General features: G+C 49.3%; 1 protein-coding gene across 1 annotated transcript; it reads right to left on the reverse strand.

Annotated features, from left to right (window-relative positions):
* Nucleotides 1-7,396: 7,396 nt before the first annotated feature.
* On the reverse strand, nucleotides 7,397-8,356 carry LOC100352465 (olfactory receptor 1M1). The gene has a single exon (XM_008250876.4). It carries the CDS (start codon nucleotides 8,354-8,356, stop codon nucleotides 7,397-7,399), a length of 960 nt encoding a protein of 319 aa, XP_008249098.4.
* Between the last annotated feature and the right edge of the window lie 8,214 nt (nucleotides 8,357-16,570).

Raw genomic sequence — 16,570 nt, forward strand, 5'->3', positions numbered from 1 at the left:
CCTGATCAGGCCCTGAACCCTGAGCCAGAAGCTCCTAAAAATAAATAACTGAACTCCCCTTGCAGTAAGCTCTCCTAGCAACAGCCAATTAGCACATAACAGAAATACCTAGAGATCCTGGTGTCTTTTCAGGGCAGTTAAGGTGATTGATAGCTTCCTGAGACCCTGCGGTTTGGCACTACACTCCAGCAGCTTGGACCCTATACTTTAGCCAATCAATTTAAAAGACATCGGCCCCAAAGCCATCCAACCACCTTTACTAGGTCCATTCCTGCCACTGGATGCACTAATCAGTTCTAAGAGATGTCCCTTGAATTTCCTGCGAGATGAGATGACTTGCTAAATGGTACTGTAATGTATAGAATGTCTCTGAAAACCCTATAAAAACCCTGTTAACTGAAGAGTCGGGGCTCTCAATTCAAATCCGCTGCGTTGGTGATAGTTGAGAGCCCAGGCCCGGACCTGTAATAAAACTCTCATGTGTTTTACAGCGGTTTCGGCTCCTTGGTGGTCTTTGGGGACAATCGAACTGGGCATAACATTAGTAACCCATTATCCTTAAGCTGCTACTGCTACTGCAATGTCTCCTCCCAAGTGACCCAAGGGACAGTGCAGGAGAGCAGAGAAGGAGGCTGCAGACACGGAACTGGGACCCCAGGGTCAGGCGATGGAGCATGGTTTTGCGGGGTTCTGGTCTGTCTCCCCAGATCCTGATGTATTTGCCACACACACATACACATACACAGACCCCAAGTAGGCGCTGTGGTCCAGAGCACGCTTTCTGGAGCCTGGTGCTAGGGCTGAGTTCCTTACCTGTTCCTTTATTAGCTGTGTGGCCTTGGGTGAGTTCTTCAACCTCTCTGAGCCCCACTTGCCAAAGAGGATATAAAAAAAAAAAAAAACTATTTCCTGGGGGTAGCTGGTAGGGGTCCCCGGCACAAAGTAAGGCCCACTGTGCTCTGTGCATGTGTGTTAATAAATAAAAGGTGGACGCTGGGCACATCGGCTAAGCTCGCATCCCTTGTCAGAACAGAGTCCTGCCTCTGCTCTCCTTTGCAGCTCATGCACACCCTGGGAGGCAGCAGTGATGTCCAGTTGCCTGGGCCCCAGGCCATTCATACGGGAGGGGAGACCCGGATGGAGCTCCAGGCTCCTGGCTTTGGCCAGGCCCAGCTGATTCCTGGCTGTTGCAGCCACCTGGGCACTGAAGCAGAAGTAGATGGAAGATCTTCCCCCTTCCCCTTCACTCTGCCTGCAATAAATCTTTAAAACAAAAAGAAGCAATTCCTCCCATCCCCTGCACCGGGTTCTACTCTTGTTCTTTAACATCAGCCCTGTTCAGCTTCCACGCCTCTCCCTAGCTCCCTGGCTGCTTTCCTTGACCAGGTTTTTTTTTTTTTTTTTTTTTTTTTTTGACAGGGTCCCTGACCAGGTTTTGCTGGTTGTGATTTTTTTTTCCTGTTGTAACAATTATTTTTTAAATGTTCAGAGAGCACGCATTCCTCCATCACGCTCAGGAGCTGATGCATCCAGGTGTGGCCCAGCCAGCCGGCCGGCTGGCATTTCCACTGCCTGATCCCCTCTGCCACCCACCAGCACCCGGGTTCCTCCTCCGCTCCTGGCCGAGGGGCCGCAGTATGCGGGAGCCGCTGCTGCTCCCTGGCTACGCTTGAGTTCCCGGTGGTCCAGGCAGCCTCAATGCCCCTCCAGGCCCCTGGAAATGGCTGTTCTGAGTTCAGATGGGCTTCATGACAGCCACAGGAGACAGAGGCCCTGTGGCATATCCCATGCTGGGGCTGGCTTATTTCACAGGAGCTGAGCTGCACATAGACACCGGTGTGGGGGGAAGGGTGGAATTCTGGGTCCCCTGGGGCAGCCCCAGGCTCCAGTTTCACTTTGTAAAGCCAGGCCCCTCTCCCCGCTGGGCTGTTGTCTCTCCATACCTCCCAGTACAGTAGCCTACATCCCCATCAGGTGTCCCCTAGGGAGATCTGGACCTGCTGAGCTCATGCAGGTAGTGCCATCTTTGGTCTCAGAGTGACCCTTCGACCTATGAAAACTGTGAAAAAGGAAGTGCAACGGACCTCTGCCCCTTGTGCCTCCTTCTTCCCTTGCCTGTGTTTCTTCCTTTAAAAATGTGATCTAGGGCTGGGCATTAGACCTAGGGGTTGGGAGACCTGTTAGGACACCTGCATCCCATGGTCCAGGTCCTGGGTTCAGTTCCTGCCTCCCCACTAATGCGCTCCCTGGGAAGCAGCAGTGATGGTTCAATTGCTCAGGCCCCTGGCACCTACATGGGAGACCCGGATGGAGCTCTAGGATCCAGGCTTCACTCTAGCCCAGTCTTGACTGTTGTAGCCATTTGGGGAGTAAACCAGCAGATTGAAGATTCTCTCTCGCTCACGCTCTCTCTCCCCACCCTGCCCGCCCCAACCTGTGCAACAAGGACCCCAGACAAGCCCAGTGCTGGGTAACATTGAGTCAGGGCTCAAAAAGACCAAACCTGGGAGTGCAGCCCACAGAAGCAAGGTTTCTCTCGGGCCTTCTCCCGAAAGCTAGAATTTTCTCTTCCTCCAAGCCAATCCCAGAAACAAAAACTGCCCGCAGCCACCCCCTGCCTCTGTGTCCTGGAGCTGGCAGTAAAGAGAGGCTCTGAACCCCTGGAACCCCCACTGCAGGGAGGGACTCCCCCCAACTCCTCCCCACCGCACCTCACACAGCATTCGGGAGGATGGCAGCCCTGAGAGTCTGGGGGGAATGGAGCAGGTGTCCCTTCCCTGCTGGGTCTGGGCTGCCCGCATCCCAAGTCGCAGTGCGTGGGTCTGAGTCCCTGCTCCGCTTCCACCCCAGCTTCCCAGGAATGCACACCCTGGCAGGCAGAAGTGAGGGCTCAAACACTCAGGTCCCGGCCACACACGTGGGAGACACTCAGGGTGGAGTTCTGGGCTCCTGGACAGCTGGGGAGTGAACCAGTGGCCGGGAGATCTCAATCTCTCTCTGCCTGCCCCTCTAATAAGAAAGAATTAAAAACCAAAAATCCAGTTGGTTCTGCCTGGGGCTGAAGGCTCCTGTGCTCCGTGATACTTTCACCAAGTTCATTTGTGAAGTTTTTCTCTCGTCAGCTTGTCTGGATGCAAAGGTGCTGGCTCTGACCCTTTGTGACAGGTGGAAAGGAGCAAACTTCTTTTTATTTATTTTTTTCTTTTTTTAACTATTTGAGAGGCAGAGAAGGAGAGAGATAGAAGTCTTCCATTCGCTGATTCACTCCCCAAATGGCCCCAATGGCCAGGGCTGGGCCAGACCAAAGCCAGGAGCCAGGAGTTTCCTTTAGGTCTCCCACATAGGTGGCAGGGACCCAAGCACTTGGGCCATCACTGCTGCCTTCCCAGGTGCATCAGAAGGGAGCTGGATCGGAAGTGGAGTGCCTGAGACTGGAACCAGCCTAACCGGCCACACCACAGCCTGGGCACAGGGATCTCCCATTCTCTGCCCCTCCAGTGGGAAGAGGAAAGAGGGGGCAGAGGTTGAATAGCCCAGTGGGGAAGTGGGCTTACCCCTGGGTGTCCCAGCGTGGGAAGTCCCCGGGCTGTGGGCTTGAGATCCTCTGGTGGGGACAGGGGCCGGGGTGGGGTGGGGGTGGGAGGTAAGGAGCCAGGCTCCAGCACATATGTGCCAGGCACTGCCAGTGCTTCCTGTACATTTCTGCCCAAGCTGTCCCAGCTTCAGGTTTCTGCTGCCCTCGTGTGTCTGAACGTGGAACTGCACCCCTCTAAATTCCCCACCAGCACCAAGGCCCAGCTTTGAGAATGCCCTCCCCGACTCCAAGAGCGGGGGTCCATTTGTTTGAAAGGACACCAGCCAGGAGAAAGCTGATGTGATGGGCAGCCTCGAAGATGCCTAAGAAGGAATTCAAAGAGCCTCACCTCCCCCATGCTCTCTTCTCTCTCTTCTTTTCCTCTCTGTTTCTTCCTTCCTCCCCCTCTCCACCTTTGGCCCCTTTCTCTGCCCCATAGAGAGGCCCATTGCCTTTGCTCAGTGGACAGCTGGGGTCTGCTCAGAGCGAGATTGCAAACAGATGCACTAGCCCTGGTCAAGACTTGGGTTGAGGACCAGCGCTGTAGTGCAGGGAGCCAAGCAATGCCAGCATCCCATCCTGGAGGAAGGGTTCAAGTCCCCTCTGCTCCTCTTCTGATCCAGCTCCCCAGGAATGTGCCTGGGAGGCAGCAGAAGATGGCCCAGGTGCTTGGGTCCCTGCCACGCATGTAGGGGACCAGGATGGAGTTCCAGGCTCCTGACTTCAGCCTGGACCTGTCTTGCATTTGGAGAATGAACCTAATGATAGTAGATCTTTCTCTCTCTCTCTCTCTCTCTCTCTCTGCGATTTTCAAATAAACATTATTAAAAATAAAAGACCTGGGTTGATGCCAGCCCCAGCTGACACCCTGCCTGTAGCCCCGTGAGTCAGAGCTACACCCCTCCCCTAAGCTATGTAGGTGAGAAGTTTTTAGAAAGTTCCTGGACAATGCATAGTATTAAAAAAAAAAAAACTATGCTGCATTTCAAAAATGTTTGCACTTGACATTGAGTTCCAGGCTTCTGTGAACTTCTCGAAGTCCCGTGTGTGTGGTCAGGGGTGGGACATGCCTTGCTTTGCTGCTGATTTAGAGATCCACGACTTGGTTGCTTGATGTTTCCCCTTTGGCTACAAAGACAAGTGCCCAACAGGTGGATTCCACATTCTCTTACTGAGTGGTCTGAATCTTTCTTCCCTTCTTCCTGTGCCTCCCGCCACTTTTCCCTAACATTCCTCATCTTGCTTCTCGAGGAGATGCGGAGGGGAGGGACAAGAGGAGAGAGGCACACATCTTAGCCATGTGCCCCTCGGTCCCTGGAAGTCAAATCACCCCCTGATCTTTTGCAGGAGAGAGGTCAGATTCTTGCATTGGCTTTTTTTTTTTTTTTTTTTTTTTTTTTGACAGGCAGAGTGGACAGTGAGAGAGAGAGAGAGAAAGGTTTTCCTTTTGCCGTTGGTTCACCCTCCTATGGCCGCTGTGGCCAGCGCACCGCACTGATCCGATGGCAGGAGCCAGGTGCTTATCCTGGTCTCCCATGGGGTGCAGGACCCAAGCACTTGGGCCATCCTCCACTGCACTCCCGGGCCACAGCAGAGAGCTGGCCTGGAAGAGGGGCAACCGGGACAGAATCTGGCATCCCAGCCAGGACTAGAACCCGGTGTGCCGGTGCCACAAGGCGGAAGATTAGCCTAATGAGCTGCGGTGCCGGCCGCATTGGCTTCTGAAACCCACCTTGACTGGGCGCTCCCCAGTCCCTTCACCATCACTTGATTTTTTACTTCTCAGATGTGTTGGTCACTCTCTGAGCTTTCTTCCCACTGGTCTCTTTTTCTGAGGTGTTGTTAACCTCATTTTCACAGGGACAATTCTGTTTTGGATTTTTTTTTTTAAAGATCTCACTTATTCATGTATTTATTTGAAAGGAAGAGAGAGCAAGAGAGAGCAAGAGAGAGCAAGAGAGGGAGCTTCCACCCGGGGCTCACTCCTTAAATGGCTGCAAAAGTCAGGTCTGGGCCAGGCTGAAGCCAGGAGCCTGGAACTCCATCTGCATCTCCTGTGTGGGTGCGGGGGCCGCCTGCAGCATCGTCCACTGCCTTTTCAGGCACATTATCACTGAGCTGGATCAGGAAGTGGAGAAGCCAGGACTGAAACTTGCATTGCAACATAGAATGCCAGTGTCACAAATGGTGGCGTAGCCCACTGCACCACGACACTGGGCACTACCCTCTGATTTTTGATCACCTTTACCAGCAAGGCTACCTTCACCCCCACCTCCAGGCTCCACTGGGTGTCTTTGCTGTGTGCTAGTCCTCCCCTCATGGTTCAGGTCCATTCTTCTCATAATACATCCAGTGTATTTCCCCACACTCCACTATAAGCTCTGAACTATAGGAATCCTGTCCTGTTAGCCACTCTGGCCAGTACTTAACATCGAGACCAGAACAGGTGCTCAGAAAACAGCTGTGCTCGTATGAGGGTGGTTCAGTCAGCAACAGACCACATATACAGCAGCAGTTCCTAAGATAATAACACGGCTGAAATAGTCTTGTTGCATAGTGACGTCATAGCCACCCTATCCGTCATCCATGTGTGTTGTGATGCTGCTGTAAACCAACCTGTATGAAAACACAGCACCTGCAGTATGTAGCACTCGATAATGATTGTGAATGACCGTCACTGGTTCCAAAATCCACTGTATTATACTTATCATTGTTATAGAATGTACTGCTTTATAAAATATTTACTTGAAAGGCAGAGTTTCGGAGATCTTCCATCCACTAGTTTACTCCCCAAATGCCCACAATGCCTGGGGTTGGGTTGGGGCCAAAGCCAGGAGCCAGGAATTCCATCCCGATTCCCTGTGTTAATGGCAGGGCCCCAGGCATTTGCATCATCTTCGCTGCTTCCCCAGGTGCATTAGCAGGGAGCTGAATCGGACATGGAGCAGCCGAGACTCGAATCACCCCTCATGAGGGTTGCAGGTGCACAGGCAGTGGTTTAACCTGCTGGGCCATAGCACCAGCTCCCTGGGGTATATGCTGTAGTTTACTGTAAGACACTGTGTCACGTTAGACCAACAGCAACTTCACACTCCTCATGCTTAATGTGTGGCTTTTATTTTATTTTTTAAAAAAGATCTATTTATTTGAAAGGTAGAGCAAGAGAGAGAGACAGAGATCTTCTATCCACTGATTCACTCCCCAAATGGCCACAACAGCCTGGTCTGAGCCAGGCTGAAGCCAGGAGCCAAGAATTCCACCCTGTTCTCCCACATGGATAGCAGGGGCCCAAGCACTTGGGCCATCTGCTACTGCCGCCTAACCCCAGGCGCATTAGTTGGAAACTGTATCAAAAGCAGAGCAGCTGGGACTGGCACTCTGGTACAGAATACCAGCGTCCCAAGAGGTGGCTTAATCTGCTGTGCCACAATGCTGGCCCCACCGTGTCTCATCTCATGTGAAGAGGCCACGGCAGGTGATTGATTTACACAGTGTAGGACCATGCGGTCCACTCAGATCACACAACAATAAAACGTACCATGCTTCTCACACATTCTCCCATCACTGAGCAATGTGGGACTGTGTGTGTTGAGCGCCACGTGGGTTCTGCACCAGGGCAAGTCTCCTCTGAAAGAGCTAGGCTGATGGTGCTGTGAGTGCAGTGTGAGACACTCACAAGGGTCCTTACTGGTTCCGCTATTGGGGAAAGTAGCCCAAAGGCCCTCTGGAGGTTTCCTTTTAAACATCTGCAATTAAAAAGTCCACGCCCTTCTCTTTCAGTCCATGCAATTCCAGACCAGGGCCCCCAAGACCCCAGCTGTGTCAGGTTCCACTCCTGGCAGTCATGGAGGAGTTGATCTTCCTGCAGATGAGCTTCCTCAGGGCCCCCTTGAGGTCCCTGTTCCTCAGGCTGTAGATAAAGGGGTTCAGCATGGGGGTGACTGCCGTGTACATTACGGCTGAAGCCTTCTCTTTCATGGCTGTGCGGACAGAGGAGGGACACAGATACACCCCGATGGTCGTCCCATAGAACAGAGCTACCATGGAGAGGTGGGAGCCGCAGGTGGAAAAAGCTTTTCTTCTGCCACCCGCAGAGGGGACCTTTGCTACAGCCACAATGATGCGAGCGTAGGAGGCCAGGATGCAGACGAAGGGCATGGCTATCACTATCCCCGCCACGAGGAGTACAAAGATCTTGTTGGCAGTTGTGTCTGTGCAGGAAAGCCGGAGGAGGGGAGTGAGGTCACAGAAGTAGTGGGGCAGCTCGTTGTGGCCACAGAAAACCAGGCGAGTCATGAGAAGGATGTGGGTGAGAGAGATGAGGCAGGAGAACAGCCACGGGCCACCCACTAGGAGGCCACAGAGGCGTGGGCTCATGATGGTGGCATAGTGTAAGGGATGGCAAATGGCCACAAAGCGGTCATAAGCCATCACGGCTATTAGGACACTGTCCATGATGCCGAAGAAATGGAAGAAGTACATCTGGGTCAGGCAGCAAGAATAGGAGATGGACCTGCTCTTGGTCTGGATGTTCACCAGCATCTTGGGGACAGTGTCGGTGGCCAGGCAGAAATCAACCCAGGAGAGGTTGGCCAGGAAGAAATACATGGGCGTGTGGAGGTGGGAGTCCAAGCTGATGGCCACGATGATCAACAGGTTGCCCACGGCCGTGACCACATACATGCAGAGGAACAGAGAAAAGAGGAGGGTCTCTCGCTCTGACCTCTCTGAAAGACCCAGAAGGATGAATTCAGCTGTGCTAGTTCGATTCCTTGGTTCCATGGTTATGATTATTCTGGAAGTATCGGAAGGGAAAGTTACAGGGATGATACAAAGGTGGTTTTTGGAAGCTAAGTGTCCTACTTCTCACCTGGGTTAGTTATGATGCCAGGCTGTCTGTGTGTTGTATCTGTTACCTTTGACGAAGTGTTTATAGCAACTCATCTTCCAAGGCTTAGCATCAGGACCAAGCCCCTCTCCCACTTCTGTTTCCTATGAAGGCTGAGAGAGTAGGCCATGCCTGAGCCCTCTCTGAAAGAACTTCTAAAGGATGCACCCCAGAATAAAACATGTCGACTCCAGAAAGAAGTGACATCCAGGAAGTGATAGTTAACCAAGAATTTGGGATGTAGGTGGAAAAATTATAAATGGCACACTGAATTTTCAATACTTAGTAATATAACAGAAGTATATATGTGAACAAAAAATCAGGCAACAATTATACATAAGAAACAGTATTAGAATATACAGGTATGATTCCTATACTGATTTGCAGAAATGTTGAGTATTTTGTACTGTCTATTTCACACATATGTGATTGAAGTTATGTGTATCCAGTAAAATAATGGCACAGATGTTTCCTAAGTTGGCAGTAGAAATACTACAGAAATACAGATTTTGATAAACCAACTTTAAGTCAGAGTGGAGATACAGTTGGTCCCTATTAGTGAATGGAAGGTACTTTGGGGAAAAATTGCATTTCTACTGAATATGTATGGAACTTTTGTATTGTCATTGTCCCCTAAGCAATACAGAAGAGCAGCTGTTTGTAACAGCACTGTGTTAGGTACTGGAAGTCATCTAGAGTGATCTAAAGTAGACATGAGAGATGCAGAGGTTCTATATAAATACTACAGCATTTTATATATAGGACTTGAACATGTGAGGATTTGGGGATCTGTTGAGGGGGGAGGGTTTCTGAAATAGAACTCCCTGCATACCAAGGGTCATTTGTGCAGAGGAGTAAATAAAAATCATGTCTGTGCCTGTGTTGTGGTGCAGCGGCTTAAGCTATCACCTGCAATCCTGGCATCCTGTATGATCCCCAGTAGGGCCTTTAACCTGCTATTTTCTTTTTTCTGGAACTTTGCCTTGTCGGCTCTTTCTGCTCTTTGTTGTCTCATCTCCAACAGTTCCTTTGTGGAATAAGTTCTAATGTGCTAGAGTACAGTAGGGAGACTCGAGCTTGCAACTGTTTATTCTTTGTTACATTATCTTACACAGAACTAGAAGAGAGGACTTCAAAGATTCCAACACAAAGGTGTAAGGAGAAGGAAATGCCAGTTACCTTGGTTTTGATTATTTCCCCATCGTTTGCATGTATCAGATTGTCCAAAGATGTGGTCAATTAAATAATTTTAAGAGTGGCCTTTCAAAGAGGATTTTTCTGAACCAGCCTTTCCTTAAATGTTTATCTACTTTAAAGGCAGAGAGAAAGAGAGCTCTTCCATCCTCTGGTTTACTCCCCCAGATGCCCACAACAGCCAGGACTGTGCCACGCTGAAGCCAGGAGCCCAGAGCTCCATCCAGGTTTCCCATAGATGGAAGGGGTCCAAGTTCCTGAACCATCACCTGCTGCCTCCCAGGCTGCATTAGCAGGGAGCTGGATCGGAAGCAGACCAGCTAGGACTTAAACCAGCACTCCAATAGGGGATGCCAGCCTCACAGATGGTGGCTTGACCTGCTGCACACCAATGCCTGCCTTTGAACCATCCTTTGTTAAGTAGACCTCACCTTCAAAGAATAATAGCAAACATCCACCATGTTTATTCTGTCAGGCACTGCCCTAAGTATTTTCCAAATGTTAAAGCTGTTAATACTTAAAGTATCCTACAAAGTACAATTGTAAATCCAAATTTCAGAAAAGAAACCAGAAACTTGGAAAGGTTAAGAAACTCAAAGTCACATAGCCAGACATCATCTTTCAAGATCTTCATTGCATCTATCGCTGCACCGAATTATCTTGCTATTGAAAATCTTCCTTGGCATCCCATATGGGCACTGGTTTGAGTCCTGGCTATCCCACTTCCCATCCAGCTCCATGCTAATGTGCTTGGGAAAGCAGTGGAAGATGGCCCAAGTGTTTGGATCCCTGTACCTGTGTGGGAGACTCAGATGGAGTTCTAGGCTCCTGGCTTCAGCCTGGTCCACACCTGGTAGTTGTGGCCATCTGGGGAATGATCCAGCAGCTGGGAGATTCTCTCCCCCTCTCCCCCTCTTCTTTTCAAATAAAAAATTCTTTAAAAAGAAAAATCTCCCTTGATACCAGTGTAAATACCATGAGAATAGGAAGCACCAGGCAGGCATTGTAGTGCCGCAGGTTAAGCTGTGCTTACAATACCCGTATCCCATATCAGAGTTCCAGAGTGCCTAGAGTTCTCCTGGTTGTCTTGGTTGACTCTCAATCTTGCAACACCAGACCCACATACCTGTATTTCCAGCTGCTCGATCAGTGTCCTCACCTGGGTCACCTGCAGGGTGACAGAATGATGGAAAATGTGCAGATTACTGCATTCATGTGGGCCAGGATCCAATCCTGCCTCTCTTTCTGATGAGGAGCATCTCTAAGCTTTGTTTTCCTTATCTTTGTAGTTGGAAGGAGTCATACCCACCTCTGCGGCTGGAGTCTTAGTGCAGCAGGTTAAGCCTCTGCTTGTAGCACTGGCACCCACTACTGGAGGGCCCGTTAGAGCCCTGGCTGCTCCACTTCCAATCCAGCTCCCTGGATACACTTGGGAAGGCATCCAAGGATGGCTCAAGTACTTAGGCCACTGCCACCCATGTGGCAGACATGGATGGAGTTCCTGGCTCCTGGCTTCAGCCTGACCTAGCCCCAGCCATAGTGGGCATTTGAGGAGAGCAAATGGGTGATATCTCTCTCTCTCTCTCTCTCTCTCTCTCTCTCTAGCTTTGCCTTCAAATAAATAAATCTTTTAAAAAAAATTACCCACCTCTGAGATATCTTCGATGATGAAATGGAAAGAGACAGAGGCAGTGCCGGGCGTTACGGCGTCATCTCTGGCAGCCATAAGGAAGGACTGGGAAGACACAGCTGGGCTTGCATCAGTGTATTAGCTGCATGATCCTGAGAGAGTTCCCTGCTGAAATCTCATTTTCTTTGTCAAAAGAGAATGATGAAGCCAGCACTGTGGCTCAGCAAGCCAAGCTGCCACTTGCACGTCAGAATACTGAATCTGCTTCTGATCCAGCTTCCTGCCAGTGTGCACTCTGAGAGGCACCAGATAATGGCTCAAGTCCTTGGGTCCCTGCCACCCTAGTGGAAGAATCAAATGCAGTTCCTTTTTAATTTTATTTTTAGAAGATTTATTTATGGGCCGGCGCTGTGGCGCAGTGGGTTAAAGCCCTGGCCTGAAGCGCCAGTATCCCATATGGGTTCGAGTCCCGACTGCTCCTCTTCCTATCCAGCTCTCTGCTATAGCCTGGGATAGCAGTGGAGGATGGCCCAAGTGCTTGGGCCCCTGCACCCACATGGGAGACCCGGAAGAGGCTCCTGGCTCCTGGCTTCGGATCGGCGCAGCTCCAGCTGTTGCAGCCAACTGGGGAGTGAACCAACAGATAGAGGACCCCTCCCTCCTTCCCTCTCTTTCTCCTCTCTCTCTCTTTCTCTGCCTCTCCTCTCTCTCTGTAACTCTTTCAAATAAATAAAATAAATCTTTAAAAATATTTATTTGTTTGGAAATCAGAGTTAGAGAGGAAGAGAGACATAGAGTGATCTTCCATCCACTGGTTCATTCCCCAGTGGCTGCAATGGCCAGACTGAAGCCAGGAGACTGGAACTCTATCCGGGTCTCCCATGTAGGTGCAGGAACCCAAGGATTTGGGTAATCCTCCACTTTCTTTCCTTGCTTTCCCAAGCCATTAGCAAGGAGTTGGTTGGCAAGTAGAGCAACTGGTACTCGAACTGGTGCCCATATGGGATGCTAGCACTGCAGATGGCAGCTTAACCCACTATGCCACAGTGCCAACCCCCTAGATGGAGTTCCTGACTTTGGCCCAGTCCCAGCTGTTGTGGGCATTTGGGAAGTGAATCAGAAGATGGAAGCTCTCTCTGTGTCTGTCTCTCTGACTCTCAGATGCATAAAAAACACTAAATAAGAGATAGAGAAATAAGATAGACAAGGTCAGAGTTTCAGAGACAGTAGGTGGCAGTTGAGTCTTGAGTGTGCACACACCTAATCTCTCTGTCTCATAAATCATGAGTGAACTCATGCATTAACAATTTAGCAAGGGAGGCAGACCCTAAGAGATACTTATCAAATTATAGGGAAATCTCCTTTTAAAAGGTTCACCCTCAGGATTATATAAGCTCTCAGGAAATGTGGCTAAGCCAGTCAGTGAATTTTGGAAAATCTGAAGTCTATACAATAGCACTGTTTCCTCTCTGTTATCCACTGAACAAAGCTCAGATGTTTGCCTTCACATGCAAGGAGATGGAATCAGCCCATCAAAGAGATGTCCGCACCCTCATGTTCATTGCAGCATTATCCACAATCGCTAAGATATGGAATCAACCTACATGCCCATAATCCATTGAACAGATAAAGAAAATAGGATTTATTCATGTGGGTGTTGAGGTGCAATGGGTTAACCTGCCACTCAGGTTGTTTGCATCCCATGTTGGAGTGTCAGTTCCAGTCCCAGCTACTCCAATCTGGCTTCCTGGAAATGTTCATCCTGTGAACAGTGATGGATCAAATGCTTGGGCCTCTGCCACCCATGTGGGAGACAGACAGAGTTCCTAGCTCCTGGTCTCAACCAAACCCAGCACTGCCTGGCTGTTGTAGACATTTGAGGAGTAATCCAGTGAATGGAAGATTCTCTCTCTCTCTCTCTCTCTCTCTCTCTCTCTCTCTCTGTCAGCCCCAAAATATTAACATAAATAAACATTAAAAAAAGAAATATGACATAGTGGAGATAGGTCCCAACCCTAAACATGAAATCCATTTATATTTCATACACATGGTCCTAAAGCATTGTTTTTTACAGTTTTTGGTGTACCCACATTTTGACTTTTACCCATCAGGATTTTTCCACTGTGGTATTACTTCAATGCTGAAAAAGTTTCCGATTTTGGTGCATTTCAGATTTTTGAACAGGGATGCTCAACATATACATGCGTGCACAAAGGAAACAAAATACCCACATCATGTTATTGCAACTTGTATTTTGCTAGCTACCTGCAATGGGGAAGACATAAGTTTTGGGGTCAACTGCTAGCCTTAGACTTGAATCCTGGCTTGGCCACGTGCAAGTCGTGTGCCATCAAAAACTCTTACTTTCTGTGGGGTTATTTTCTCATCTTTGCAACTGGGGATATGACAAGTGTTTTATGCATAATTTTAAAGAGTAACAGCTTAGGTAAAGATAGCACATCATCAGGCAAATAACAAGTGTTCTAAAAACACTAGGCTTCATTTTCTTTCCTTTAGAACACAAATGCTTTCATATGTTAAAAAAAGAAAATATGGGATATAGAATGGATTTCTCTTCATCCATAAGAAGAATGGTATTCTGACATTTGCAGCAAAATGGATGAACCTAGAGGACCTGATGTTAAGTGGAAAAAAAAGTCAGACTCTGACAAATACCACTTGTTCTCCCTCAAATGTGGAAGTTAAAAGAGAAGGTCAGTCTGAATGAAGAATTCTGATTAGCAGAGGCTGGGAGAAGTGGGGAGGTGGAGGGATTGACACAGGTTGGATGACAGGTCCCCAAGCACAGGTGGGTAGAGGATGTTCGTTGCAGTGTTCCACAGCACAGCGCCGTGACCAGGGTTTACAATAACCTACCATTGAGCACAAGGGAAGAACAGGAAGGCTTCAAACTGTGATGACAAAGAGGGGGAAATGTTCGTTACTTTGATGGGTACACATTGAATGCATTTGCTAAAATGTCATGCTGTTCTATATATATGCATACACACATATATACCTACAATTATGAAGTCTTAAATTTTTAAATGTTTTTCCAATTTTATTCACTTCCAAAGGCAGAGCTCTCCCAAATGCCTACAACAGTTGGGGTTGGTCCAGGCCAAAGGCAAGTGCCCAGAACCCAATCCAGTTCTCCCATGTGGGTAGCAGAGACCCAACTGCCTGAGCCATCACCTGCTGCTTCCCGGGGTGCACGTTAGCAGGAAGCTGGATGTGGGAGCAGAGCTGGGACTCAAACCTGCACACTCTGTCCAATATGAGATGCGGGTGTCTCCAGTGACATCTTTAATTGCCGCACCAAACACCAGCCCCAAAATGTTAATAATTTTTTTTTAAAGTTTAAGGAGCTGGAAATGCTAAGCTGACTTGATCATCATCTATTGACTATATGGATCAAATTACCACACTGAACCCCATAGCTATGTACAGTGAAAATAATAATAGTAAAATCTGGATCTTTAGCAAATCTAGCTTTACAAATGATGTGGTACCATATGCTGATTTCCCCCCCAAACCAACCTTTCCTGCCATTTCCTACCTCCCTGTTTCATCATGTTCCCTACTGTTGTTAGGAATCCCAAAACGTGCCAATTGCTGTCATGGATACTTTGCATCTACACCATACTGTGTTAGCAAATTATGAGGCAGGGGTTATGATATCATTATAGAGATGGATGGATGAGGCTCTGGCCAGAGACAGGATATGCACAAGTTCCCATGGATATCAAGTAGTCACAGCTGGGTCCCAAAGGCAAGGCTGCCGGAGACCAGGTCGCACAGCCTTTCCACTCTGCTGTGTGGCCCCTGCACAGTCTGTCTCCCTGGGGTTCCTCACCTCCACCCCAGCATCCTCCATCAAATCCCCCTCTGCAGAACCCCCACTTAGAGCTGGGGTTAGAGCTGGCTGCTTCCTCCATGTCCTGACCTCAGATTTGTAAATTTTGTGGCACTGTGCAACAACGGGCAACATCCTACCTTGCAGTATCCTAACTCCACCGAGAGTTGGCATTTGTTTGCAGCCCAAAAGGAGCTGTGAATCCCCTCTGAATTATGAACCAAACCAGCAATCTCAGCCCCCTTTCCTGATGCGTGCATCTTCATCCACTTACTCTGTTGCTCACCTTCCACCACTCTTGGGAAAAGCCCTAGGAACTAGATGTTTCTTGTGTTTCCAGATATTTCTTCCTAGTACACCTCTCCTTTGGGGAGCACTGCTCCTATACCATCTGGGCTCTCAGACCCCAGGTCTGAGGGCTCTCAGCCTGCAGAGCCCAAAAAGTCTTCCAAGACCCAGTGGGAGGATGGCCCAGACTTCGGCATATGGAAGCATGCAAGAAGCCCTGTACTCTTTGTGGCATTCAAGTGGGTTTGGAAAACATGGTCCAGTCCCTAAGAAGAACAGGGTTCCAGGTCCTGGGTCAGGGGCCTCAGAGCTGGCCTGGGTCAAGCTGGATGGACTGCAGTGGACATTGGATTTGGGCTTGGAACTGGGTGCTGGTTGACCAGAGAGAATCTTTGGTGCTAGAGTCTCAGATCCCAGAACTTGCCCCTCACTGATACAGACATCCGTGCATTCTCACATGCTCTCCCTTCATCACTTACAGGGGGCCGTCTTGCTTTTTCGTGGCACCATCATACAGGCCTGCATTCATTTGGCTCTGTCCCCTCACTTGTCGTAGAATAGCAAAGTCTGCTAGCCAGAAGGAGACCCCAGAGGAGCACATGTAGGCATCCCCCTGGCCCACAGGAAAGAAGCTGGGCAGGGGGATAAACTGTACGAACAGAGGGAATATTTACAGTTTCTGAGCCAGTTCCCAAGGGTCCTTGTTAGACAAATTGTCCAATTTCCTCCTGATTCCCTGAATAGTTCTGTCTCCTATGGGGCTGTGACATGGCAGGAATAAGCTGGTGTGACCCATACTACGTCTTACAGTAGGCACCTGGGGAACAAGCGGCCTGATTCCCCACTTCCTCTGCACCACGTCCTCTGGGAACAAGCTCCCCTTGTCTCCGAAACTCTGTCTTTCCACGTCCGAAACTCTTTTAAGTGAATGCTCCTCCTCACTTAAGGAACCAAGAAACAGGGGTTCAGTGGTTAAGCTGAGCTTGGGAATCCCACATCACTCGGAGAGCCTGGATTCAAGTCCCAGCTCCATTCCCAATCCCAGCTTCTTGGAAATGGACACCCTGGGAGGCAGCACTAGAATAGTTGCGTCCCCGCCACCCACATGGGAAACTCAGCTTGAGTTTCCGACTCCTAACT

Source organism: Oryctolagus cuniculus, chromosome 16 (genome assembly GCF_051225735.1).
Source record: "Oryctolagus cuniculus isolate XC-2025 breed Fujian yellow rabbit chromosome 16, ASM5122573v1, whole genome shotgun sequence".
Lineage (NCBI taxonomy): Eukaryota > Metazoa > Chordata > Mammalia > Lagomorpha > Leporidae > Oryctolagus > Oryctolagus cuniculus.